At 47.8% G+C, this 24,370-nt stretch overlaps 3 protein-coding genes and 1 pseudogene across 9 annotated transcripts; all 4 read left to right on the forward strand.

Moving 5' to 3' along the window:
* The first annotated feature begins 406 nt into the window (after window positions 1-406).
* On the forward strand, window positions 407-4,905 carry LOC129632239 (zinc finger and SCAN domain-containing protein 5B-like). 5 transcript variants are annotated; one of them, XM_055553738.1, is made up of 5 exons: window positions 407-463; window positions 1,184-1,690; window positions 1,971-2,210; window positions 3,306-3,456; window positions 3,819-4,905. In XM_055553738.1, the coding sequence occupies exons 2-5, from the start codon at window positions 1,346-1,348 to the stop codon at window positions 4,463-4,465; spliced, it is 1,383 nt and encodes a 460-aa protein (XP_055409713.1). In that variant the 5' UTR covers window positions 407-463; window positions 1,184-1,345; the 3' UTR covers window positions 4,466-4,905. The 5 variants fall into 5 exon arrangements, with proteins under 5 accessions (XP_055409713.1, XP_055409715.1, XP_055409714.1 ...); XM_055553740.1 differs by having other exon boundaries at window positions 3,306-3,345; XM_055553739.1 differs by having other exon boundaries at window positions 1,971-2,177.
* A 6,728-nt stretch (window positions 4,906-11,633) lies between these two features.
* Window positions 11,634-12,904, forward strand: LOC129632279 (protein FAM32A-like; annotated as a pseudogene).
* Window positions 12,905-14,224: 1,320 nt separating this feature from the next.
* On the forward strand, window positions 14,225-18,056 carry LOC129632307 (zinc finger and SCAN domain-containing protein 5B-like). Its single transcript, XM_055553822.1, has 4 exons — window positions 14,225-14,705; window positions 14,995-15,201; window positions 16,139-16,292; window positions 16,665-18,056. The coding sequence occupies exons 1-4, from the start codon at window positions 14,328-14,330 to the stop codon at window positions 17,309-17,311; spliced, it is 1,386 nt and encodes a 461-aa protein (XP_055409797.1). The 5' UTR covers window positions 14,225-14,327; the 3' UTR covers window positions 17,312-18,056.
* A 921-nt stretch (window positions 18,057-18,977) lies between these two features.
* LOC129632275 (zinc finger protein 32-like) lies at window positions 18,978-23,523 on the forward strand. Of its 3 annotated transcripts, XM_055553792.1 has the most exons (5): window positions 18,978-19,109; window positions 19,827-20,333; window positions 20,613-20,819; window positions 21,945-21,984; window positions 22,459-23,523. In XM_055553792.1, exons 3-5 carry the CDS (start codon window positions 20,799-20,801, stop codon window positions 22,881-22,883), a joined length of 486 nt encoding a protein of 161 aa, XP_055409767.1. In that variant the 5' UTR covers window positions 18,978-19,109; window positions 19,827-20,333; window positions 20,613-20,798; the 3' UTR covers window positions 22,884-23,523. The 3 variants fall into 3 exon arrangements, 1 of the variants encoding a protein (XP_055409767.1); XR_008704454.1 differs by lacking the exon at window positions 22,459-23,523 and having other exon boundaries at window positions 21,945-22,115; XR_008704455.1 differs by lacking the exons at window positions 21,945-21,984; window positions 22,459-23,523 and adding an exon at window positions 21,426-21,921.
* Window positions 23,524-24,370: the final 847 nt, after the last annotated feature.

Below are 24,370 nucleotides of genomic sequence, written 5' to 3' on the forward strand. Positions count from 1 at the left end.
ATTTTAGACAAAAGTCTTTGATGACTTAATTCATGAGAAAAGAAACAAGATTGGGTAACCCAATTTGATTACAACCATCGGATTACAATTATTGGACTGCTTCATAGTCTCCAAGCAGAGAAAAAATTCATTAGATCAGGAAAATCAATCTGTTTCCCCAAGAAATGCCATCCATGAAGTCTAAAGTAAATAAAATACATTAGAGAAAGTTTACTGCCAAATCAATATGGTGGCCTCTTTAATGGTTCTTCCTGTTGGAGTCTCCACAGGAAATGGAATCTACCCAGATTATCCAAAGTGGTTCCTTCCATGCCCTTTATCCAATCACTGGGATGATGAGTTTATGGCCAGAAACCCCTGGAGTTTCACCCAACTCTCTATAAATACAGACATTTCAGCTCCAGACACACTTTGAGAGCCAGTGCCTGACCTGAGGAGGCTGAAGGCAAAGGACCTGGAAGGGGTAAGCGATGAGTGGGCACGTCCAAGGAGGATGCCTAGAAATCAGGACACACGGGTGGGTTTCAGAAAGGTCTCGCTTTCTGTTCATCCTACATTAGCTGGGAGACCTTGTGACAGGAGATCTTCCTCTAACCCCACGTTAACAATGGTTAATCCATCTCTTCTTCGAGGGGAGAAGAATGTTTCCACACATGTTGCTGTGAGGTGGCTCGTTTTCTTCAAGGGTTTCTGAACGGCACCCTATGGCCATTTAAAAACTACATATATGTTTATTATTAGTTTTAAGTTTTTTAATTCCTTCATTTTGGCTGGGCTGGGTCTTCTTTGCTGTGAGGGCTTTCTCTAGTCGTAGCTAGTGGGGACTACTCTCTAGCTGAGGGGTATGGGCTTCTCATTGTGTTGGCTTCTCCCGTGGCAGAGCTGGGAGTCTACAGCTCGGGTTCAGTAGTTGCCCCTCTCAGGCTCAAGAGTTGTGGTGCACAGGCTTCGAGGCAGGCGGGGTCTTCCCATATCAGGGATCAAACCCATGTCCCCCTGCATTGGCAGGCAGATTCTTATCCACTGGACCACCAAGGAAGCCCTATGGTCATTTCTGACCAGACAGTTTTATGAAATATTGAATGAGTCGAGTAATGGTGTCCAATATTGGGATGTAGGGGAGACAGAAGGGTGGAAAAAAATGTAACCCATTTGTTTCTCTTTTTTTTTTTTGTCTCCCTAGACTGCTAACCAGTGACTTTAATGCTGAAGAAAAGCAAAGTAAATCCATTTCCATAGGTTTCAACTGGGCACCCACTTCTAGAAGCATTTGCTCAGAGTCCTTCTGGAAATTTCCTCCATCAATACGGCTGAGGACCAGCCATTTTCTCAGGGTTGTGGACACATGACAGACAGCCCTGGGGCAGAGTCACCGGCATCCGTGCCACCCCAAGACACACTCATGGAAGACTCAGACTGTGACCAGGAAACCTGGCACGTCCGGTTCAGAACATTTAGCAGCTCAGAGGAGTCCGACCCCGTCGAGGATCTGAGGAGACTCCGTGAACTCTGCCATCTGTGGCTGAGGCCAGATCTTCATACCAAGGAGCAGATGATGGACAGGCTGGTGCTGGAGCAGTTCATGATCTGCATGCCCCTGGAGTGCCAGGTCCTGCTCAAAGAAAGTGGGGTGCAGAGTTGCAAAGCCCTGGAGGACGTGCTGAGAAATAAGCAGAAACCCAAGAACTGGGTGAGTAGGACATTAGTGATGGGTGTGGGAGGAGGAGACACGTGCAAGCTTCAGGGATTGCAAGATAGGATCTCTGGGTTTGGCTCTGTATCAGTGGTTCCCAAACAGGTGAGAGAAGTTCACAATTGGGCAATTTGGGAGATACTTCTGACTGTCTCAACTCGAAGGATGTAGATCTTTTACACCAAACGGGAGCTTCTATTGTCAATGCCATTGGATGCCTGAAAACTACATTCCAGGCCTTATAGAGACTGATCTTGATTGATTTCTCCCTTCACAGACCATAGTCTGCATACAAGGGCAGAAATATCTCGTGCGTGATCACAATATTGAGATGGTTGAAGCAAAGGCCAGTGACATGGACAATGAGAGAGACCCATGTGGGGAGCCCCAACCGCCCTCAAGGGTCATACCTCCAGAGGATAGCCAGGAAGGAAGCCAAGAGGTGCAGAATCTGCCAGGAGCCATGAACCTTTCTAGGGAGCAGGTGAGAGTGTGTAAGCAGGTAGAAGAGAGTCAGGTGGGTGTGGCTGCTGGAGAAATGGGGAGATTTGGCAAAGGACAGGAATGGACCCATTGCTTCCAGGAATTCCCGTGGATGCATTCAGTTCCTAGGCATTTTTTCTAATCAGTGTGAGAGTGAGGATAATCCATCTCTGTCCCTCTGCTATGAAAGCTTCTAGTCTTAGGAGTGGGGAGAAGGGAATCCTGTCTTCCTTATATGATGCTAGGTTCAATTTGCTGCAGGTAAATGCACTGACAGCTGATTTACCCACGGCCACCTTGCCCAAGGGCACGTCATATTTCAGAATATGATCATTCCTTGCAACTGATGGAGTGACTCGAAATTGGACTCATTTTGCCCCCCAGTAGACATTGGGCTTCCCTGGTGGCTCAGATGGTGAAGAATCTGCCAACCATGCATGAGACCTGGGTTCGATGCCTGGGTCAGGAAGATCCCCTGGAGAAGGGAATGGCTACCCACTCTAGTGTTCTTGCCTGGAGAATCCCATGAACAGAGGAACCTGGCAGCTATAGTCCATGGGTTTGCAGAGAGTCAGACACGACTGAGCGACTAACACTTTCCCTTTCAGACATTGAAGGATGAATCGAAGACAGTTGATTTGTTCAAATAAGGTTGGGTATAGGCAGCGGATGCTATTGACTTGCATGGAGTAGAGACCAAGAATACTGGTCATCATCTTCCTATGTACTGCGTAACCACCATCGCAAAGATGCATCCAGGCAAAGTCTCCAACAGTGATGGAGTCAAGAGAGCTGGACTTAGAGTTCTTTACCTCCAGAGTCAAGGGCAGGCAGGAGTGGGTATGATTTGGAGAGAGACCTATGCATAGAGAAGTCAGAGTGCCAACTGTGATGTCCTGATTGGATTGCCGGATACAGTCTGTATAGATCCAGGACAGCCTTGAGTATCAGGAGATGATTATCAATCAGGATGATGGGGTGGACCAGAAGAAGTCAGGGCATATCCCCTAAAACGACATGAAGAAAGTTGGAGTCTTAGATCAAGATATGAGGCAGATGGGGAAACTGCAAACAGTTTTCCATGGACTAAGGTAAATGGCTTTGACTCTGCTTGTTTGTCCCTTGTCAGGACCAGAGAGCTCTCCCGCCAGAGACTGTTCCTGAAACAGGTGAGCTGGAGGGTCAGACGCCCAGAGAGAACATGGAGAAGAACCTGCTGGAAGACAGGGGAGAGACAAAATCCCTTCAATTTCAAGAACCTGAACTTCTGAAGGGTCCTGGTGAGTATTCAAAACCGTGGAATTCAGCAGAGTTAGTGACTCCCTCCTATGGTGGCATGGGGCTGGGTAGCCAGCATCACCATCCTTGGATGGGGCGGTGGAGATCATTGTCCAGTGCCAACCTTCTCCATCATCAACGTTCCAGTGTCCCACAGTCCAAGCTCTTAGCTTGGTTGCTTGATGGGAACTTCTCTGCCAACATCAGGTTTCCAGTGAGGCCAGCAGCACAGAAAATGTTCCTTGTTAAATGTGGTGCTGAATTTCTTTCAGCAGATTCTGGGAGCATAGAGAGAGAGAAGAATCCTGAAGAAGAAACTGATATTTAAAATGTGTCTCCTGAACCCTTTCTTCCTGTGTTCCAGAGGGAGACGTTTCCACTACGACTGGATCCAGAGGGGGTCCTCTAAAGAATCGCAGACATGTCAAAATGAAACGGGAGAGCAGTCCCACTTGCCAAGACGTGCGTCAAGAAGCAGCCACGTGTTTGGACCCAGGAGAGTTCTCAGGACAGCATGGGTTACATTCTGTTGGTGCATCTGGCACCGTGGGACCCACCAGTCTTCCTGAGGGAGCAGAAACCCCAGGACGGGCACCCTCTGAATGCAGGGTGTGCAAAAAGAGCTTTCCTTATCAGTCTCAGCTTACCCTGCACCAGAGGACACACACAGGAGAGAGGCCCTTTCAGTGCGACATCTGTGCCAAAGTGTTCATACAGCTTTCAGATCTGCGGGTTCACGAGCGGATCCACACTGGCGAGAAGCCCTACAGCTGTGATCTCTGCCTCAAGAAGTTCACCCACGACTCCACGCTGCGCACTCACAAGAGGACCCACACCCAGGAGAAGCCTTTCCGCTGTGAGCAGTGTGACAGAGCTTTCGGCCACCGAGGGAACCTCAACGTTCACCGACGCACCCACTCTGGGCTCAAGCCCTACGTGTGCCCCGAGTGTCACACAGCCTTCCGTCAGCTGGGGACTTTCAAACGCCACCGGAAAATCCATTCCAGATGACTGGCTCAGGACCCTGCCCTCAGGTTCAAGTGCCTTCTGCTCCGTGAAGGAAATTCGGGATTATTTGTCACTTATATGATACAAACAAAGGGTGACATGTGAAGAACTTACGATCATACTGGAACCCGATGAGGTTCCATTGACATGAATTTGGTGAATATTTGAGTGATGACTTATCTTTCCCTTCAGATTTTGTTCTCTACTTTAGTGTAGCCTGTGTTTTTGTGATAAGTTTTCGCTTTGTGGTGTTCTTCTTCAGTGAATGCAGGTCTCATTAGTTTTCAGTCCTTCTTCGTGAAAGTGAGGTCACTGCTGATTGTGCCCCCATTGGGGAAGATTTAATTGTACAATAGGATGCTCCTAGCAGAGTGGCCAGATGAAAAAGAGCATTAACAGTGAAATTTAAATTTCTAATAAACAAAGAGATTTCTGTCAAATAAGTGTACTGTGTATTTCCCTTCCAAGATTTTTTTTCTTATTATTTTAATTTTTAAGTTTACAATCTTGTACTGGTTTTGCCATATATCAACATGAATCCACCACAGGTATACATGTGTTCCCCATCCTGAACCCTCCTCCCTCCTCCCTCCCTGTCCCATCCCTCTGGGTCGTCCCAGTGCACCAGTCCCAAGCATCCACTATCGTGCATCGAACCTGGACTGGAGACTTGTTTCCCATATGATATTATACATGTTTCAATGCCATTCCCCCAAATCATCCCACCTATACCCAAGATTTTTTATATGGAGTAGATGATACCTGTGGTCTGTTACATGGCCATTATTATGTGGAGATATCATCCCTCTGTAAGGCTTCCCCAGTGGCTCAGTGGTAAAAAATCCACCTGCAGCACAGAAGACCCAGGTTTGATCCCTTCATCAGGAAGATCCCCTGGAGAAGGGAATGGCAACTCACTCCAGTACTCTTGCCTGGAGAATCCCATGGGCAGAGGAGCCTGGCAGGCTATGCTCTGCATGACTGAAGCGACTGAGCACCCACTCAAGCATTAAAGCAACTGTATGCTTTTCGAATCATGAACTGTTAGGTAATGTAGTATTAATGCCCATTTGAACACTGAGATTCTAAGGTGTCTCAGCTTGAAAAGATTCTTCAAGGTAGCACTCTTTCATCCCACCTGGCTCTCCTCCAGCAGAAATGAAGAGAGGTCCTTTACAGCAGAATGGAGATAATAAACTATTTCTTTTCAAAGAATCAGCGTTTTCTTCTATTAATTAGCCTGGGAATTTGTTGGGGGTGGCAAACTCAAGGATGATATTGTAATAGATATTGGTGTCCGGCTGCTCCACTTAAAAGCAAATACAGAGGCCAGGTTGGGGGAAAGTAAAGTTAGCTTTATTCTGGATGCCAGCAACTGTTGAAAGTGAAAGTGAAGTCCCTCAGTCATGTCCAGCTCTTTGTGACCCCGTGGACTGTAGCCTCCCAGGCTCCTCCGTCCATGGTATTTTCCTGGCAAGAGTACTGGACTGAATTGCCATTTCCTTCTCCAACAACTGTGGAGGTGGGGCACACAGCTGTCCAATGGCTGACTCCCCCCACCTCCCACCCCAGACAATTAATGAGCAACAGCTTTTATAGATGGAGGGCGGGGGCTACAGGCAGAAACAGCGCAGTCAGCTCTGACAATCATCTTGAAACTGGTCATCACTGGTCTGATCAGTGTCATCTTGATTGTTGTCAATACAGTTAACCTTCAGGTCCAGGGTACATTTGTTTTCATTTCTTGGGTCAATTCTCAGAATTGTGTCAGCTTCTCTCATGGTTTCCCAGGAGGCTCATTGGTAAAGAATCTGCCTGCCAACTCAGGAGACGTGGGTTTGCTCCCTCCGTGGGGAAGATCCCCGAGAGAAGGGAATGGCAACCCACTGCACTATTCTTGCCTGGAGAATCCCATGGACGGAGGAACCTGGTTGGCTACAGTCCATGGGGTCACAAAGAGCCACTTCACTTTCTTTCACTTTGCAACTCCATGCACTGCAGCACTCCAGGCTTCCCTGTCCTTCACTATCTCCCAGGAGTTTGCTCAAACTCGTGTCCATTGAGTCGGTGATGGCATCCAACCACTTCATCCTCTGTCGCCTCCTTCTATCTCAAAGGATGTTAACTTACAGGCCCAAGATGGAGGCAACTAATTCAAAGAAGCAATATAGAATAAAAAGCCTGGGCCTCTTCAGAAACAGTGGTATTAGAAACATTATCGAAGAATCAACACAAGAAATTAATACGATGCGATATGAATAAGACTTCAAAACACAGACCCCGTTAAGTACTAGTTAAGAAACGTGAATAACAGGGCATCCCTGGGGGCTCGGAGCTAAAGGCTGTGCCTGCCAATGAGAGGACACGACTTCCATCCCTGATCCAAGAAGATCCCAGGGCTCAGGAGCAACTAAGGCCACACAACACAACCACCGAGCCTGGGAGCCGCCACTCCTGAAGCCCAGAGCCCCGAGAGCCCGGGCTCCCAACAATAGAGGTCACTGCAGCGAGAAGCCTGTGCCCGCGACGGGAGAGGAGCCCTGCGTCCCGAGCAACAACAAAGATCCAGCACAGCCAGAATTAATGGATTTAAACAATAAAATACATACCGGGGCTGAGAAACTGCCATTGAGGAATCGTAGCGATGGAGTGAGATGCTGGGCGATAAAGCAACAGCCAGGCCTGTCCGTCTCCAAAGAACCACTGATTGTGTGGAGATCGGAAGACAGCCTGAGGATGTCGGGGGAAGGACTTTCCAGACAGCGGAGGAAAACCCTAAAACCAGACTGCAAAGCGATTTGGGCTTGGTGTGGTCAGGTGTGCCAGGTGGCTGGGGAGTGGAGGAGAAGGTAGAGAGTGTCAGGAGTTGTGCCCTCTGAGGGTGTGAGAAAGGATTTGGATTTGCCAAGGGAATATTTCATGCAAGGATGGGCACAATAAAGGACAGAACTGGTATGGACCCAAGACAAGCAGAAGAAATTAAGAAGAGGTGCCAAGAATACACAGAACTACACAAAAAAGATCTTCACGACCCAGATAATCCCGAAGGTGTGATCACTCACCTAGAGCCAGACATCCTGGAATGTGAAGTCAAGTGGGCCTTAGGAAGAATCACTATGAACAAAGCTAGTGGACGTGATGGAATTCCAGTTGAGCTATTTCAAATCCTCAGGCATAATGCTGTGAGAGTGTTGCACTCAATAAGTCAGTAAATTTGGAAAACTCAGCAGTGGCCACAGGACTGGAAAAGGTCAGTTTCCATTTCAATCCCATAGAATGTTCAAACTACTGCACAATTGCACTCATCTCACACGCTAGCTAAATAATGCTCAAAATTCTCCAAGCACTCTTCAACAGTACATCAACCATGAACTCTCAGATGTTCAAGCTGGATTTAGAAAAGGCAGAGGAACCGGAGATCAAATTTCCAACATCAATTGGATTATTGAAAAAGCAAGAGCATTCCAGAGAAACATCTACTTCTGCTTTATTGACTATGCCAAAGCCTTTGACTGTGTGGATCACAAGAAACTGTGGAAAATTGTTGGACAGGAAAACCAGACTTCCTGAGCTGCCTCCTGAGAAATCTGTATGCAGGACAGGAAGCAACAGTTAGAACTGGACTTGGAACAAAGGACTGATTCCAAATCAGAAAGGAGTACGTCAAGGCTGTATATTGTCACCCTGCTTATGTAACTTATATGCAGAGTACATCATGAGACAAGCTGGGCTGGATGAAACACAAGCTGGAATCAAGATTTGCAGGAGAAATATCAATAACCTCAGACATGCAGATGACACCATCCTTATGGCAGAAAGCGAAGAAGAACCAAAGAGTCTCCTGATAAATGTGAAGGAGGAGGCTTAAAAATTTGGCTTAAAACTCAGCATTCAGAAAACTAAGATCATGGCATCCGGTCCCATCCTTTCATGGCAAATAGATGGGGAAACAGTGGAAACAGTGAGAGAATTTATTTTCAGGGGCGGCGGTAGGGCTCCAAAATCACTGCAGATGGTGATTTCAGCCATGAAATTAAAAGACTCTGGCCCCTTGGAAGAAAAGTTATGACCAACCTAGACAGCATCTTAACAAACAGAGAAATTACTTAGCCAACAAAGGTCCAGCTAGTCAAAGCTATGGTTTTTCCAATAGTCATGTATGGATGTGAGAGCTGGACTTAGAGCCGAGAGGTGAAAAACTGATGCTTTTGAACCCTGGTGTTGGAGAAGACTGTTGAGTGTCCTTTGTACTGCAAGGAGATCCAACCAGTCCATCTTAAAGGAAATCAGTCCTGAATATTCATTGGAAGGACTGACGCTGAAGCTGAAACTCCAATACTTTGGCCACCTGATGAAAAGAACTGACACATTTGAAAAGACCCTGATGCTGGGCAAGATTGAAGGCAGGAGGGGAAGGGGACGACAGAGGATGAGATGCTTGGATGGCATCTCTGACTCAATGGATATGAGTTTGAGTAAACTCCGGGAGTTGGCGATGGACAGGGTGGCCTGATGTGCTGCGTTTCATGGGGCCTCAAAGAGTCTGACACGACTGAGCTACTGAACTGAACTGAACTGAACCCATAGAGGCAAGAAGTAGATGAATGGATTGACAAGGGTAAGGGAGGAGGTGGGCAGAGAATGGGGAGGGACTTTTCATGATTCACATTTTGTTCTTGGGGTGATGAAAAGAGTTGGAAGTAGACAACATTGACAGCTGCACAAAACTGTGACCGAACTCGGTGGAAGAAGATCGTACACTTTATAAAAGAGTCAAAATTGTATGTTGTGTGTTGCACGACCATAACAAGTATGTGATCAGGAACTTGATTCTCTTTGGATCCTTTTGAGTGTCCGTTCCTTGGAGCTAATAAATACCCTGGTGACAGCAAGTAAATGTTTTGTGTGGACAATCTGTGCTTAACATTTCCAACGTCCCTGTACTACATGGAATTCAGTGCTTAAATAGTCTTCCTCATATTTTTATTCCCCAGAAGAATCACGACTGAGAGCCTTGCCTGGTGGCTTCTTTTGACTGAACAATATAAAACCTGGCATTGCTGTTCATATCCATTTGAGGAGTCTCACACACTGCAAATTTCTTGAAAGTACAGCAAAGAACAACATAGTCCCAGACTACAGAAGTCAAAATCTAGGGAGACTTTCAGACATTTCAAAGTTTATTTCCAGAAAAGGTGGATGTCAGAAGAATGATGGATGGACTAATGTCCATTCAATATGAAACATTGTAGCAGTGAGGGAATGGTATTGGGTATTGGGATGAGGAATGTAGAGGAGATGGAAGGGTGGAATAAAATGAAACTAGTCCTGTTCATTTATCTTTTGCCCCCATTCTTCTGAACAGTGAATACATTGCTGATGAAAGGTAGAGGAAATCCCTTTACATAGGGGTGAATTGTCATGGGCTTCTAGAAGCATGTGCTCAACATTTTGCTAGTAAATTCCTCAGTCACTATGGCTAAAGAATGTACATTTTTGTGGGGTCATGGAATAGTCCTAGACCACTGTTATCAGAATCACCAGTGTCTGCACCACACCAAAGCGTACTTACTGAAAAGGCAGACTGCCACCCCAAAAGTGGCACATCCCCTGCACAACATTCCAGATTCTGACTTCGTCCGAGATCTTGACATGCGGAATTTTAAAAAGGGTTGTTTAGTCGCTGAGTTGTGTCCAACTCTGTTATTCCATGGCCCACCAGGTTCTTCTGTCCATCGAATTTTCCAGGCAACAATACTGCAGTACGTTGTCCATTTCCTTCTGCAAGACATCTTCGGAACCCAGGGAGTGAACCCACGTCTCCTGCATTGGCAGGTAGATTCTTTACCACTGAGCCACCAGGGACGCATAGGTGAACCAAACTGGTTAAAACTTTCAAATACCTATGCTTTGACTCCTTCCAACTCTCCAGGTAAATGACAAAAGTATATTCCAGACCAGGAAAATCAATCTTACTGCCAAAAAGTGCACGGGCTTCCCTGGTGGTAAAGAATCTGCCTGCAAAGTGGGAGACCTGGCTTCGCTCCCTGGGTTGGGAAGATCCCTTGGAGAAGGGAACAGCTACCCACTCCAGTCTTCTGGCATGGAGAATTCCATGGACGGTATATCCACAGAGTCACAAAGAGCTGGACATGACTGAAAGAGTTTCACTTTACTTCTTTCCCAGCTGAGCCACAAGGGAAGCCCAAGAACACTGAAGTGGGGAGCCTATCCCTTCCCCAGCAGATCTTCCTGACCCTGGAATTACTCCAGCGTCTCCTGCATTGCAGGCACATTCTTTACCACCTGAGCTATCAGAGAAGTCTACCACAAAACCAACATGGAGGCCTCTTGGATAAATTGGGTTTTTTCTGGTGGAGTGTCCCTGTGAAACTGGATCCATGGATAAACTGGATTATCTAAAATGAGGTCATATAAATGGCTTGACCCGTCCTTACACAATCACTGTGCTGATGGGGTAACAAGCAGGGACCCTTGCCATTTCCCCCGGCTCTCTATAAATAGAGATGTTTCAGCCCCAGACACGCACTGATAGCCAGTCATCGACTTGAGGAGGCTGAGGGCAAGAGGGCTCAAAGGAGGTAAGTGATGAGTGAGAACGTCTAAGGAGAAGGTTTGGGAAGCAATACAGAAGGAGGTGGTGGGTTTCGGAAGGCGGGTTTTCTACTCACCTTGCATCAGCTCAAAGACCTTGTGAAAGCAGTGGATCTCCCTTAAACTCCGTATTAACTATGGTTGACTGCCGAGCTCTCTGTGAGGGGGGAAGAACGGACTTGAAACATGTAAAAGGAACTTTGGAAATATAACGGAACACGGATCCTTCGCTTGCATAAAAGACATTTTAATTAAGAGGTCTTTCAGGCTCCCCTTTCCTGCCTCCATCTGATTTATAGGTTTATAAATCACCCTGATTTATAGGGTGTTGCCACCCTCCATGCGGTGGTTTGGTGTGGTGCATTTATTCCACAAGGCTTTCTGAACCTTGGCCCCCTGGACTAAGCAGAGATGTTCATCTGTGTTCATTTGTGTTACCCCACACACAAAAACCTCTCGGATCTACAGAGGAGAACGATATCGTCCCAATTTCCATTTCAGAAAACCGACCTCGGACTTTTGTCCTTTTAGAAATCCGAATCCAAAAATGGGCAGCATGGACTCCTACGAGCAGGTCCAAAGGGACCCCTGAAGCTCAAAGGAGTCACAGAGCTTGACGTGACCAAGCGGAAGAAGAAAAAGGGCAGAGACAAGGCAAAACTCCTGGAAACGATGGGCAAAATCCAGAAGAACTAGGAGGAGGAGCTGAGGCACCACCTCGATAAGCGGACCCCAGACCAGGTGGCCTTTGAGAAGGTGCAGGAGAAGCGACAAATGGAGAGGATCCTGAAGAAAGCATCCAAAACCCACAAGCAGAGAGTGGAGGACTTCAACAGACACCTGGACATGCTCACGGAGCACTATGACATTCCTAAAGTCAGCTGGAACAAGAAGCCGCCCCACTCAGGAGATGGAGTGTTGTCCAGGGGAAGCAGGAAGCAGAGTTGGGGTCATCTCTGGAGCCTTTGGAAACATTCTTTTACACACATCCTTTTGAGTCTTCTCCTGAGCCCGTGCTTATCAAAGTAATGGGCCCTTATACTGGAACTGCATTTAAGAGAGATGGCCCTTTAACTCTAAATTAAAAAAAAAAAAAAAGTGTAACATCCATGTCCAATGGTTCATGCAGCCACCAGATCTGTGTGTTCACGAGGAGACCCACATGGGCAAGAAGCCCTACAGCAGTGATCTCTGCCCCAATAAGTTCCCCCACGACTCTATGCTGCATGCTCACCAGAGGGCCCACACCCAAGAGAAGCCTTTCTGCTGTGAGCACTGTGAAAAAGCTTTCAATCACCGTGGGAACCTCAGTGGCCACACTCTGGTCTTGAGCCCTACATGTGCCCCGAGTGTCACTGGCCTTCTGCTCCCTGGGGTCTCTCAAATCCCACCAGGAAACCCATTCGGAACCACTGACCCAGGACCCTGCCCGTCGGGTCCAAGTCCTTTCTGCTCCAAGAAGGAAATTCACAATGATTTGTCACTTCTGTAACACAAAGGGTGGATGACATGTGAAGAGCTTCGGAGGATATTCGGTCCGGGGGGGTTAAATTTATATGAATGTGGAGGATATTTGAGTGATGGCTTATTTTTCCCTTTGGATTTTGTTTTCTACTTTAGTGTAGCCTGTTTCAATAAGTTTTTGCTTTCTTTTGTTATTCTTCTACTGAAATCATGTCTCATTAGTTATCAGTACTTCATCATGAAACTGAGCCTGTTGACTGCCTTCCTGTTAGGCCGGACTTCACTGTAAAACTGCATGTCCCTGGCACAGAGGCCAGGCTCTCCAGTGGAATTTAAATTTCAAATAAACACATTTCTGTCAAAGAGTGTCTGAGTAGTTTCTAAGACTTTTCTACAGGGAATAGGTGATAGCCGTGGTTTTGCCTACATCACTGTTACTATGCTGAGATAGATTGACTCACTCCATACTTGTTCGGGGACTTCTTCCCGAGGTGTTTCGAACAGGAAGTCTTCTGAAAGAGAAAGGTGTCATTCTTCTTTCCTATAGGTGTACAACTTCTACTCTTCAAAAAGGCTACTTAGAAATCGGGTTTTCTCACACCTTAGCTCATCAGCTGATTTTAGAAAAGCCTTTGAAGCCTTATCTCACATGAACAGAAAAGACCAGAGGAGTCAAACCGATCTGGCTCCCACCACCATGTCTCTGACTCCGTCAAACCCTCAGGCAGTGAGACCAAAAATTCACGAGATCATTAAAATCAGTCCGTTCATCACAAAATGCAATCCCCGAAGTCCAAAATCAATGAAATCCAAAAGGAAACCGAGGGATTTCCCGCGCGCCCAGCGGGTGAGACTCAGCGCTCCCGCGGCAGGCGGCGTGGTGTCCTTCCGCCGTCTGGGAACTAAGATGGCACCTGCCTCCCTGCTTGGCCAAAAACAGAACAACAACAAAAATACACAGAACCTGTCGCTAAATCACTATGGAGGCCTCTTTAGCAAATCGTGGTTCTCCTGAGCGAGTTTCCGTGGGCAATCGAATCCCTGTGATTAAGTAAAGAGGGATTATCTAGAACGTTTCGCCCCACCCTCAGCGAATCCATGCGCCGATCGGGTAACAGGCCGAGAGGGCCGGCGTTTCTCCAGCGCGAAAGAGAGACGTGTCTCCGCCAGCCGAGTTGGAGAGCGAGTCCCCAACTGAGGAGGACCGAGGCGAGAAGGCTTCAAGGAGGTAATTGATGGGAAGTGTCTAAAGAGAACGCTAGAGAGTCAGGGCCCGTGGAAGTGGGTTTCAGTAAGTCCTGGCTTTCTGTTCCCCTTGCATTCGCTCAGAGACCGTGTGAAATCCACCGATCTGCCTCCGGCCACACATAAACCGTGGTTCATTTGTGGAATCTTCTGTGAGATGAGATTGTTTCCACACTCCATGGTGGCCTGTGGGGTGGTTCATTTTTTCAACAAGGGCTTTTAAGCACCGCCCTGTGGACAGTTGTGACCACACAGTTTCTTGTACTATAAGATGGATGTCGGAGGAGTAAGAGAATGGATTCTTGTCCCTGGTGTGAAATTCTGAGGGGGGAATACTGCCCAGTATTGGGATGAGGGATGGTAGGGTGGATGAAAAAAAAACTAATTGGCTGCATTCTTTTTTCTTTTTTGCCCCCTATTTCTGAACACTGAATCTATTCCTGAGGAAAAGCAAGAGGAAATTCCTTTCGATCGGGGTCAGTTGGGCACCGACTTCTAGAAGCATTTGCCCAGAGTCCTACTGAAAAGCTCTACAGTCGGTATGGCTGAGAACCAGACAAGGGGTCGTGGCCCCGTCGCGGACAGCCCCGGAGCAGAGTCGCCGGCGTCTGCGCCAGGCCAAGACACCCGAAGGGAAAACCGCGACTCAGACCTGGAAGAGTTGCGCGTTCGCTTCAGAACGTTTAGCATCTCGGACGAATCCGACCCCATCAAGGCTCTGAGGAGGCTCCGTGAACTCTGCGGGCTGTGGCTGAGGCCGGATCTTCACACCAAGGAGGAGATGGTGGACAGGCTGGTGCTGGAGCAGTTCGTGATGTGCGTGCCGCCTGAGATCCAGGTCTTAGTCAAAAGTAGTGGTGCCGAGACTTGTAAGGATCTGGAGGAGGTGCTGAGAAAGAAGCAGAAACTGACGAAATGGGTGAGTAGGACCCTAGTGACCCTGTGAGACAGGGAACGGTGGGATGAGGGGCTGGGAGCTGGGAGATGAAGCAGAAGGATCACAGGGCATGGCTCTAAATCAGTGATTCCCAGAGGGGTGAGCACTTGCCTGTGGCATCACTGGAGATGTTTCTGTTGATCCTCACTTGGAGGGTGTTGGTCTTTCAAATGTCATTCCCAGGAGGTGGGCTCCTAGGGTGGGATACACAATGAATACCTTTTTGGATCTTGTGAAGGGAGACTGATCCTATGTGAATTTTTCCTCACAGGCTGTAGTGCGTGTCCAAGGCGAGGATGTTTTGATGCCCGTCTCGGGTGTTGAGATGTTAGGATCTGAGGTCAGTGAGGGGCACAGTGAGGGAGACCGAGCCAGGGAGCCCCAGCCTACAGTCAGTGTCATCCCTCCAGATGAGGGCCAGCAGGAAAGCCAAGATGGGCAGCATCTGCCAGGAGCCAAGGACCTGTCGAGGGGGCAGGTGAGTGTGATGTCCTGACCTTTAGTCTGGGAGCAGGTAGAAGAGGGTCGGGTGGGGGTGGCTGCGGAAGTAATTGGGAGAACTGGGCAAAGGACAGGAATGGACCCTCTGCCTCCAGGAATTCCCATGGATGCATTCCGTTCCAGCCATTTTCCAGCCAGTGTGAGAATGAAGACAGTCCATCTTTCATAGTCCTTCACCATGAAAGCTTGTGGCCCTAAGCATGAGGGCAGAGGAGTACTGTTTCCACAGGATGGTGCTGGGTCAGTTCATCAGGCATAAGTGCACTCACAGTGGTTTCACCCATGATGCATTTCGTCGGAGGCACTTAATATTGGGGGATATTGTAAACACCTTGAATTGCACAACAAGTTCCCCGTTGGAGTCATTTTCCCCATCAGATATTGGAGTATGTCTGGAGAGAGTGGATTTTTTTGAAATGTGAATCGGGGGAGGAGATGCCACTGATTTCTCATGAATAGAGCTATATAGTATAGAACAGAGCTATATAGTATAACAGCTATACTGCTTATCATCTTATTATGCCCCAGGCCACCTTCCATGACAAAGACAAATCCAGGCAAGGTATCAACAAGTGGTGAAGTCAGGAGCCCTAGAGCCAGAATCCTCTGCTTTCAGATTCAGGGCCTGGAGACTGTGAGATGAGGTGGAGAGATAGGTGCAAAGATAATTGGCAGTGCCAGCTGTGAAGTCTGGACTTTTGCCAGAGGTGGTCGGTATAGATCAAGGACAGACATGGGAATCAGAAGAGGATTGCCAATCAGGGTGATGGGAAGCAGTCAGGGCATATCTCCCAAACTGATATTCAGAAAGCTGGAGTGTGAGATCAGGGTACGAGGCGGGTGGGGAAAGAGGAGACAGAGCTTGCCGTGGGCTAAGGCAGTGGGATTGACTCTGCTTGGTTGCCCTTTGTCAGGGCCAGAAAGCTCTCCCGCCAGAGACCATTCCTGAAAGAGGTGAACTGGAGGGTCAGACGCCCTCCAAGGAGTACTTGGTGAAGGACCTGCTGGAAGACACAGGAGTGACAAGAACCCTTTCATCTCAAGAGCCTGAACTTCTGCAGGATCATGGTGAGTATTAAAAACTTGGAGACTACAGGAAGTACTGCCTGCCTCCACTGATGTCCAGGAAGGGATACCCAGGATTTCCATCCCTTGGTGTTGTGGCATAGGAGTTGGGTTTTAATGCCAACCTTCTCCATCGTCAACGTTCCAGAGTGTTTCATCAGCTAGACCCTTAGGTACTTTCGATGCTGTGAAGACTGTAGCCAAGATTAGGGATGGTTCCAATAAGACTGGCACCATGGAAAATGCTCCTTGATAAATATGTTGCTGAGTCTCTTCTTTCAGAAGATTCTGGGAGGGCAGGGAGAGAGGGGAGAGTCCCTAGGAAGGAAGTGATACTTCAAATGTGGCTCTGAACCCTTTCCTCTTGTGTTCCAGAGAGAGACGTTTCCACTCCAAGTGGATCCAGACGAGGTCCTCTGAAGAATCACAGACGTAACAAAAGGAAGCGGGAGAGCAGTCCCACTTGCCAAGACGTGGGTCAAGAGGCAGCCACGTGTTTGGACCAAGGAGAGTTCTCAGGACAGCTTGGGTCCCATTCTATTCGTTCATCTGGCACCGTTGGACCCACCAGTCTTCCTGAGGGAGCAGAAACCCCGGGACGGGCACCCTCTGAATGCAAGGTGTGCAAAAAGAGCTTTCCTTGTCAATCTCAGCTTACCTTGCACCAGAGGACACACACAGGAGAGAGGCCCTTTCAATGCGACATCTGTGCCAGAGGGTTCATACAGCCTTCAGACCTGCGGGTTCACCAGCGGATCCACACTGGCGAGAAGCCCTACAGCTGTGATGTCTGCCTCAGGAAGTTCGCCCACAACTCCACGCTGTGCACTCACAAGAGGACCCACACCCAGGAGAAGCCTTTCCGCTGTGAGCAGTGTGACAGAGCTTTTTGCCACCGAGGGAACCTCAATGTTCACCGACGCACCCACTCTGGGCTCAAGCCCTACGTGTGCCCCGAGTGTCACACAGCCTTCCGTCAGCTGGGGACTTTCAAACGCCACCGGAAAATCCATTCCAGATGACTGGCTCAGGACCCTGCCCTCAGGTCCAGGTCTTTTCTGTTTTAATGAGAAAATTGAGAATGATATGTCACCTGTGTGATACAAAGTGTGGATGACAGGGGAAGGGCATAGGAGGATCGTGGAACCCAGGGTTCCCTCACGTGAATTAGGATATTTGAGTGAATTAGGATAATTGGGTTATGACTTATTTTTCCCTTTGGATTTTGTTTTCTACATTGCTATAGACTCTAGTTTTCATTTTCATTTGTGTATTTTCAATTGGAGGAGAATTGCCTTACGATGTTAGACTCTGGTTTTCTTACATGTTTTCGCTTTGTGCTTTTCTTGTTCTTCCAATGAAGCTGTGTCTCACTGGTTATCATTACCTCATCATCAGAGTGAGGCTACTGCTGATTGCCTACTTGTCAGGTGTGATTTCCTTGTAAAATGGATTCTCCTAGCAGGACAGCTGGAGAAGGCAATGGCACTCCACTCCAGTACTCTTGCCTGGAAAATCCCATGGATGGAGGAGCCTGGTGGGCTACAGTCCATGGGGTCGCTAAGAGTCAGATACGACTGAGCGACTTCACTTTCACTTTTCCCTTTCATGCATTGGAGAAGGAAATGGCAACCCACTCCAGTGTTCTTGCCTGGAGAATCCCAGTGATGGGGCAGCCTGGTGGGCTGCCATCTATGGGGCCTCAAAGAGTCGGACTCGACTGAAGCGACTTAGCAGCAGCAGCAGGATGGCTAGATTAAATACAGGTTCACCAGTGTAATTTAAATTTCAAATAAACAAACACATTTCTATCAAAGAGCTCTGTGATTTCTCTTCTAAGACTTTGCTACAGTAGGTGATAGCCATGGTTTTGTCTATGTGGCCATTATTATGTTGAGATATGTTACCTTTGTACTAGTCTAGTTTGGATACTGCTTCCTTAGGTATTGAAAAAAAGAAGGCTTCTTAAATTGATAAGTGTCATTCTTTTCCCCTGCTGCTGCTAACTGCTGCTAAGTTGCTCCAATCATGTCTGACATTGTGAGACCCCATAGATGGCCGCTCACCAGGCTCCCCTGTCCCTGGGATTCTCCAGTCAAGAACACTGGAGTGGGTTGCCATTTCCTTCTCCAATGCATGAAAGGGAAAAGTGGGAGTGAAGTCGCTTGGTAGTGTCTGACTCTTAGCGACCCCATGGACTGTAGCCCACCAGGCTCCTCCATCCATGGGATTTTCCTGGCAAGAGCACTGGAGTGGGGTGCCATTGCCTTCTCCTCTTTTTCCCTACTGGTGTACAACCTCTGGTTTCTTTGATGCCTCTCTGAAATGGTTTCTTACAGTTGATCTCGTCAGCTGATTTTAGACAAAAGTCTTTGATGACTTATTTCATGAGAAAAGAAACAAGATTAGGTAACCCAATTTGATTACAACCATCGGATTACAATTATTGGACTGCTTCACAGTCTCCAAGCAGAGAGAAAAAATTCATTAGATCAGGAAAATCAATCTGTTTCCCCAAGAAATGCCATCCATGAAGTCTAAAGTAAATAAAATATATTAGAGAAAGTTTACTGCCAAACCAATATGGTGGCCTCTTTAATGGTTAGTCCTGTTGGAGTCTCCACAGGAAATGGAATCTACCCAGATTATCCAAAGTGGTTCCTTCCATGCCCTTTATCCAATCACTGGGATGATGAGGTTATGGCCAGAAACCCCTGGAGTTTCACCCAAGTCTCTATAAATACAGACATTTCAGCTCCAGACACACTTTGAGAGCCAGTGCCTGACCTGAGGAGGCTGAAGGCAAGAGACCTGGAAGGGGTAAGTGATGAGTGGGCACGTCCAAGGAGGATGGCTAGAAATCAGGACACACGGGTGGGTTTCAGAAAGATGTTGCTTTCTTTTCATCTTACATTAACTGGGAGACCTTGTGACAGGAGATCTTCCTCTAACCCCACGTTAACAATGGTTAATCCAGGTCTTCTGCCAGGGGAGAAAAATGTTTCCACACATGTTGCTGTGAGGTGGCTCGTTTTCTTCAGGGCTTTCTGAGCGGCACCCTATGGCCATTTAAAAACTACATATATGTTTATTATTAGTTTTAAGTTTTTTAATTCCTTCATTTTGGCTGGGCTGGGTCTTCTTTGCTGTGAGGGCTTTCTCTAGTCGTAGCTAGTGGGGACTACTCTCTAGCTGAGGGGTATGGGCTTCTCATTGTGGTGGCTTCTCCCGTGGCAGAGCTGGGAGTCTACAGCTCGGGTTCAGTAGTTGCCCCTCTCAGGCTCAAGAGTTGTAGTGCACAGGCTTCAAGGCAGGCGGGGTCTTCCCATATCAGGGATCAAACCCATGTCCCCCTGCATTGGCAGGCAGATTCTTATCCACTGGACCACCAAGGAAGCCCTATGGTCATTTCTGACCAGACAGTTTTATGAAATATTGAATGAGTTGAGCAATGGTGTCCAATATATGGGATGTAGGGGAGACAGAAGGGTGGAAAAAAATGAAACCATTGTTTCTCTTTTTTTTTTGTCTCCCTAGACTGCTCACCAGTGACTTTAATGCTGAGGAAAAGCAGAGGAAATCTATTTCCATAGGCTTCAACTGGGCACCCACTTCTAGAAGCATTTGCTCAGAGTCCTACTGGAAATTTCCTCCATCAATATGGCTGAGGACCAGCCATTTTTTCAGGGTTGTGGACACATGACAGACAGCCCTGGGGCAGAGTCACCGGCATCCGTGCCACCCCAAGACACACTCATGGAAGACTCAGACTGTGACCAGGAAACCTGGCACGTCCGGTTCAGAACATTTAGCAGCTCAGAGGAGTCCGACCCGTTTGAGGATCTGAGGAGACTCCGTGAACTCTGCTATCTGTGGCTGAGGCCGGATCTTCACACCAAGGAGCAGATGATGGACAGGCTGGTGCTGGAGCAGTTCATGATCTGCATGCTCCTGGAGTGCCAGGTCCTGCTCAAAGAAAGTGAAGTGCAGAGTTGCAAAGCCCTGGAGGACGTGCTGAGAAATAAGCAGAAACCCAAGAACTGGGTGAGTAGGACCTTAGTGATGGGTGTGGGACGAGGAGACACGTGCAAGCTGCAGGGATCACAAGATAGGACCTGCGGGTTTGGCTCTGTATCAGTGGTTCCCAAACAGGAGAGAGAAGTTCACAGTTGGGCAATTTGGGAGATACTTTTGGCTGTCTCAACTTGAAGGATGTCGACCTTTTACACCAAACGTGAGCTTCTATTGTCAATGCCATTGGGTGCCTGAAAGCTACATTCCAGGTTTATAGAGACTGATCTTGATTGATTTCTCCCCTCACAGACCATAGTCTGCATACAAGGGCAGAAATATCCCGTGCATGATCCCGACATTGAGATGACTGAAGCCAAGGCTGGTGACATGGATGATGAGAGAGACCCATGCGGGGAGCCCGAACCACCCTCAAGGGTCATACCTCCAGAAGATGGCTAGGAAGGAAGCCAAGAGCTGCAGAATCCGCCAGGAGCCATGAACCTATCTACGGAGCAGGTGAGAAAGTGGAAGCAGGTAGAAGAGACTCAGGTGGGTGTGGCTGCTGGAGGAATGGGGAGGTTTGACAGAGGACAGGAATGGACCCATTGCTTCCAGGAATTCCCGTGGATGCATTCCGTTCCTAGGCATTTTTTCTAATCAGTGTGAGAATGAAGATAATCCATCTCTGTCCCTCTCCTATGAAAGCTTCTAGTCTTAGGAGTGGGAAGAAGGGAATCCTGTCTTCCTGACATGATGCTAGGTTCAATTTGCTGCAGGTAAATGCACTGACAGCTGATTTACCAACGGCCACCTTGCCCAAGGGCATGTCATATTTCAGAATATGATCATTCCTTGCAACTGAAGGAGTGACTCGAAATTGGACTCATTTGTCCCCCAGTAGACATTGGGCTTCCCTGGTGGTTCATATGGCGAAGAATCTGCCAACAATGCATGAGACCTGGGTTCGATGCCTGGGTCAGGAAGATCCCCAGGAGAAGGGAATGGCTACACACTCTAGTGTTCTTGCCTGGAGAATCCCATGAACAGAGGAACCTGGCAGCTATAGTCCATGGGTTTGCAGAGAGTCAGACACGACTGAGCGACTAACACTTTCCCTTTCAGACATTGAAGAATGAATGGAAGACAGTTGATTTCTTCAAATAAGGTTGGGTATAGGCAGGGGATGCTATTGACTTGCATGGAGTAGAGACCAAGAATTGTGGTCGTCATCTTCCTATCTACTGCGTAACCACCATTGCAAAGATTCATCCAGGCAAAGTCTCCAACAGTGATGGAGTCAAGAGAGCTGGACCTAGAGTTCTTTACTTCCAGAGTCAAGGGCAGGCAGGAGTGGGTATGATTTGGAGAGACCTATGCATAGAGAAGTCAGAGTGCCAACTGTGATGTCCTGATTGGATTGCCAGATACAGTCTGTATAGATCCAGGACAGCCTTGAGTATCAGGAGATGATTATCAATCAGGGTGATGGGGTGGACAAGAAGAAGTCACGGCATATCCCCTAAAATGACATGAAGAAAGTTGGAGTCTTAGATCAAGATACGAGGGAGATGGGCAAACAGGAAACAGTTTTCCATGGACTAGGGTAAATGGCTTTGACTCTGCTTGTTTGTCCCTTGTCAGGACCAGAGAGCTCTCCCGCCAGAGACTGTTCCTGAAACAGGTAAGCTGGAGGGTCAGACGCCCAGGGAGAACTTGGAGAAGGACGTGCTGGAAGACAGGGGAGAGACAAAAACCCTTCAATCTCAAGAACCTGAACTTCTGAAGGGTCCTGGCGAGTATTCAAAACCGTGGAATTCAGCAGAGTTAGTGACTCCCTCCTATGGTGGCATGGGGCTGGGTAGCCAGCATCACCATGCTTGGATGGGTGGGGTGGAGATCATTGTCCAGTGCCAACCTTCTCCATCATCAACGTTCCACTGTCCCACAGTCCAAGCTCTTAGCTTGGTTGCTTGATGGGAACTTCTCAGCCAACATCAGGTTTCCAGTGAGGCCAGCAGCACAGAAAATGTTCCTTGTTAAGTGTGGTGCTGAATTTCTTTCAGGGGATTCTGGGAGCATAGGGAGAGAGACGAATCCTCAAGAAGAAACTGATCTTTAAAATGTGTCTCCTGAACCCTTTCTTCCTGTGTTCCAGAGGGAGACGTTTCCACTATGAGTGAATCCAGACGAGGTCCTGTAAAGAATCGCAGACATGTCAAAAGGAAACGGGAGAGCAGTCCCACTTGCCAAGATGTGGGTCAAGAAGCAGCCACGTGTTTGGACCCAGGAGAGTTCTCAGGACAGCGTGGATCCCATTTGTTGGTGTATCTGGGACCGTGGGACCCACCAGTCTTCCTGAGGGAGCAGAAACCCCCACGGGCACCCTCTGAATGCACGGTGTGCAAAAAGAGCTTTCCTTATCAGTCTCAGCTTACCCTGCACCAGAGGACACACACAGGAGAGAGGCCCTTTCAGTGTGACATCTGTGCCAAAGTGTTCATACAGCTTTCAGACCTGCGGGTTCACGAGCGGATCCACACTGGCGAGAAGCCCTACAGCTGTGATCTCTGCCTCAAGTAGTTCACCCAGGACTCCACGCTGTGCACTCACAAGAGGACCCACACCCAGGAGAAGCCTTTCCGCTGTGAGCAGTGTGACAGAGCTTTCGGCCACCGAGGGAACCTCAATGTTCACCGACGCACCCACTCTGGGCTCAAGCCCTACGTGTGCCCCGAGTGTCACACAGCCTTCCGTCAGCTGGGGACTTTCAAACGCCACCGGAAAATCCATTCCAGATGACTGGCTCAGGACCCTGCCCTCAGGTCCAAGTGCCTTCTGCTCCGAGAAGGAAATTCGGGATTATTTGTCACTTATGTGATACAAACAAAGGGTGACATGTGAAGAACTTACGATCATACTGGAACCCAATGAGGTTCCATTGACATGAATTAGGTGTGAATTCTTTCCCTTCAGAATTTGTTTTCTACTTTAGTGTAGCCTGTGTTTTGGTGATAAGTTTTGGCTTTGTGTTGTTCTTCTTTCAGTGACTGCAGGTCTCGTTAGTTTTCTTCTTTGTGAAACTGAGGTCACTGCTGATTGTCCCCCCATTAGGGAAGATTTCATCGTAAAATAGGATGCTCCTAGCAGAGTGTCTAGATGAAAAAGAGGATCACCAGTGAAATTTAAATTTCTAATAAACAAAGACATTTTTGTCAAATAAGTGTCCTGTGTATTTCCCCTTCAAAGATTTTTTTTCTTTATTTTATTTTTTAACTTTACTATCTTGTATTGTTTTTGCCATGTATCAACATGAATCTGCCACATGTATACACATGTTCCCCATCCTGAGCCCTCCTCCCTCCTCCCTCCCTGTCCCATCCCTCTGGGTCGTCCCAGTGCACCAGCCCCAAGCATCCAGTATCGTGCATCGAACCTGGACTGGCGACTCGTTTCATATATGATATTATACATGTATCAGTGCCATTCTCCCAAATCATCCCACCCTATCCCCAAGATTTTTATATGGAGTAGATGATAGCAGCGGTTTGTTCTATGGCCATTATTATGTGGAAATATCGACCCTCTGTAAGGCTTCCCCAGTAGCTCAGCGGTAAACAATCCACCTGCAGCCTAGAAGACCCAGGTTCGATCCCCTCATCAGGAAGATTCCCTGGAGAAGGGAATGGTAACCCACTCCAGTATTTTGCCTGGAAAATCCCATGGACAGGGGAGCCTGGCAGGCTGTGGTGTGTTGGGTTGCAAAGAGTCAGACATGAGTGAAGCGACTGAGCATCCACTCGAGCATTTAAAGTAACTGTATTCTTTTGGAATTATGAACTGTTAGGTAATGTAATATTAATGCTCTTTTGAACACTGAGATTCTAGGGTGTCTGTGCTTGAAAAGATTCTTCAAGGTAGCACTCTTTCATCCCACCTGGCTCTCCTCCAGCAGAAATGAAGAGAGGTCATTTGGAGCAGAATGGAGAAAATAAAGTATTTCTTTTTAAAGAATCAGCGTTTTCTTCAATTAATTAGCCTGGGAATTTGTTGGGGGCGGCAAACTCAAG

This window comes from Bubalus kerabau, chromosome 17, assembly GCF_029407905.1.
Source record: "Bubalus kerabau isolate K-KA32 ecotype Philippines breed swamp buffalo chromosome 17, PCC_UOA_SB_1v2, whole genome shotgun sequence".
NCBI classification, from domain to species: domain Eukaryota; kingdom Metazoa; phylum Chordata; class Mammalia; order Artiodactyla; family Bovidae; genus Bubalus; species Bubalus kerabau.

Excerpts from the sequence above, each read along its gene's own strand:
- LOC129632239 (XM_055553738.1), top strand. The coding sequence starts at position 1,346 with ATGACAGACAGCCCTGGGGCAGAGTCACCGGCATCCGTGCCACCCCAA. Across the intron at positions 1,691-1,970 it reads AGCAGAAACCCAAGAACTGG|ACCATAGTCTGCATACAAGG; the intron begins GTGAGTAGGACA and ends CTCCCTTCACAG. Across the intron at positions 2,211-3,305 it reads AGCAGGTAGAAGAGAGTCAG|GACCAGAGAGCTCTCCCGCC; the intron begins GTGGGTGTGGCT and ends GTCCCTTGTCAG.
- LOC129632307 (XM_055553822.1), top strand. The coding sequence starts at position 14,328 with ATGGCTGAGAACCAGACAAGGGGTCGTGGCCCCGTCGCGGACAGCCCC. Across the intron at positions 14,706-14,994 it reads AGCAGAAACTGACGAAATGG|GCTGTAGTGCGTGTCCAAGG; the intron begins GTGAGTAGGACC and ends TTTTCCTCACAG. Across the intron at positions 16,293-16,664 it reads TGAACTTCTGCAGGATCATG|AGAGAGACGTTTCCACTCCA; the intron begins GTGAGTATTAAA and ends CTTGTGTTCCAG.
- LOC129632275 (XM_055553792.1), top strand. The coding sequence starts at position 20,799 with ATGAACCTATCTACGGAGCAG. Across the intron at positions 20,820-21,944 it reads TGAACCTATCTACGGAGCAG|GACCAGAGAGCTCTCCCGCC; the intron begins GTGAGAAAGTGG and ends GTCCCTTGTCAG. Across the intron at positions 21,985-22,458 it reads AGAGACTGTTCCTGAAACAG|AGGGAGACGTTTCCACTATG; the intron begins GTAAGCTGGAGG and ends CCTGTGTTCCAG.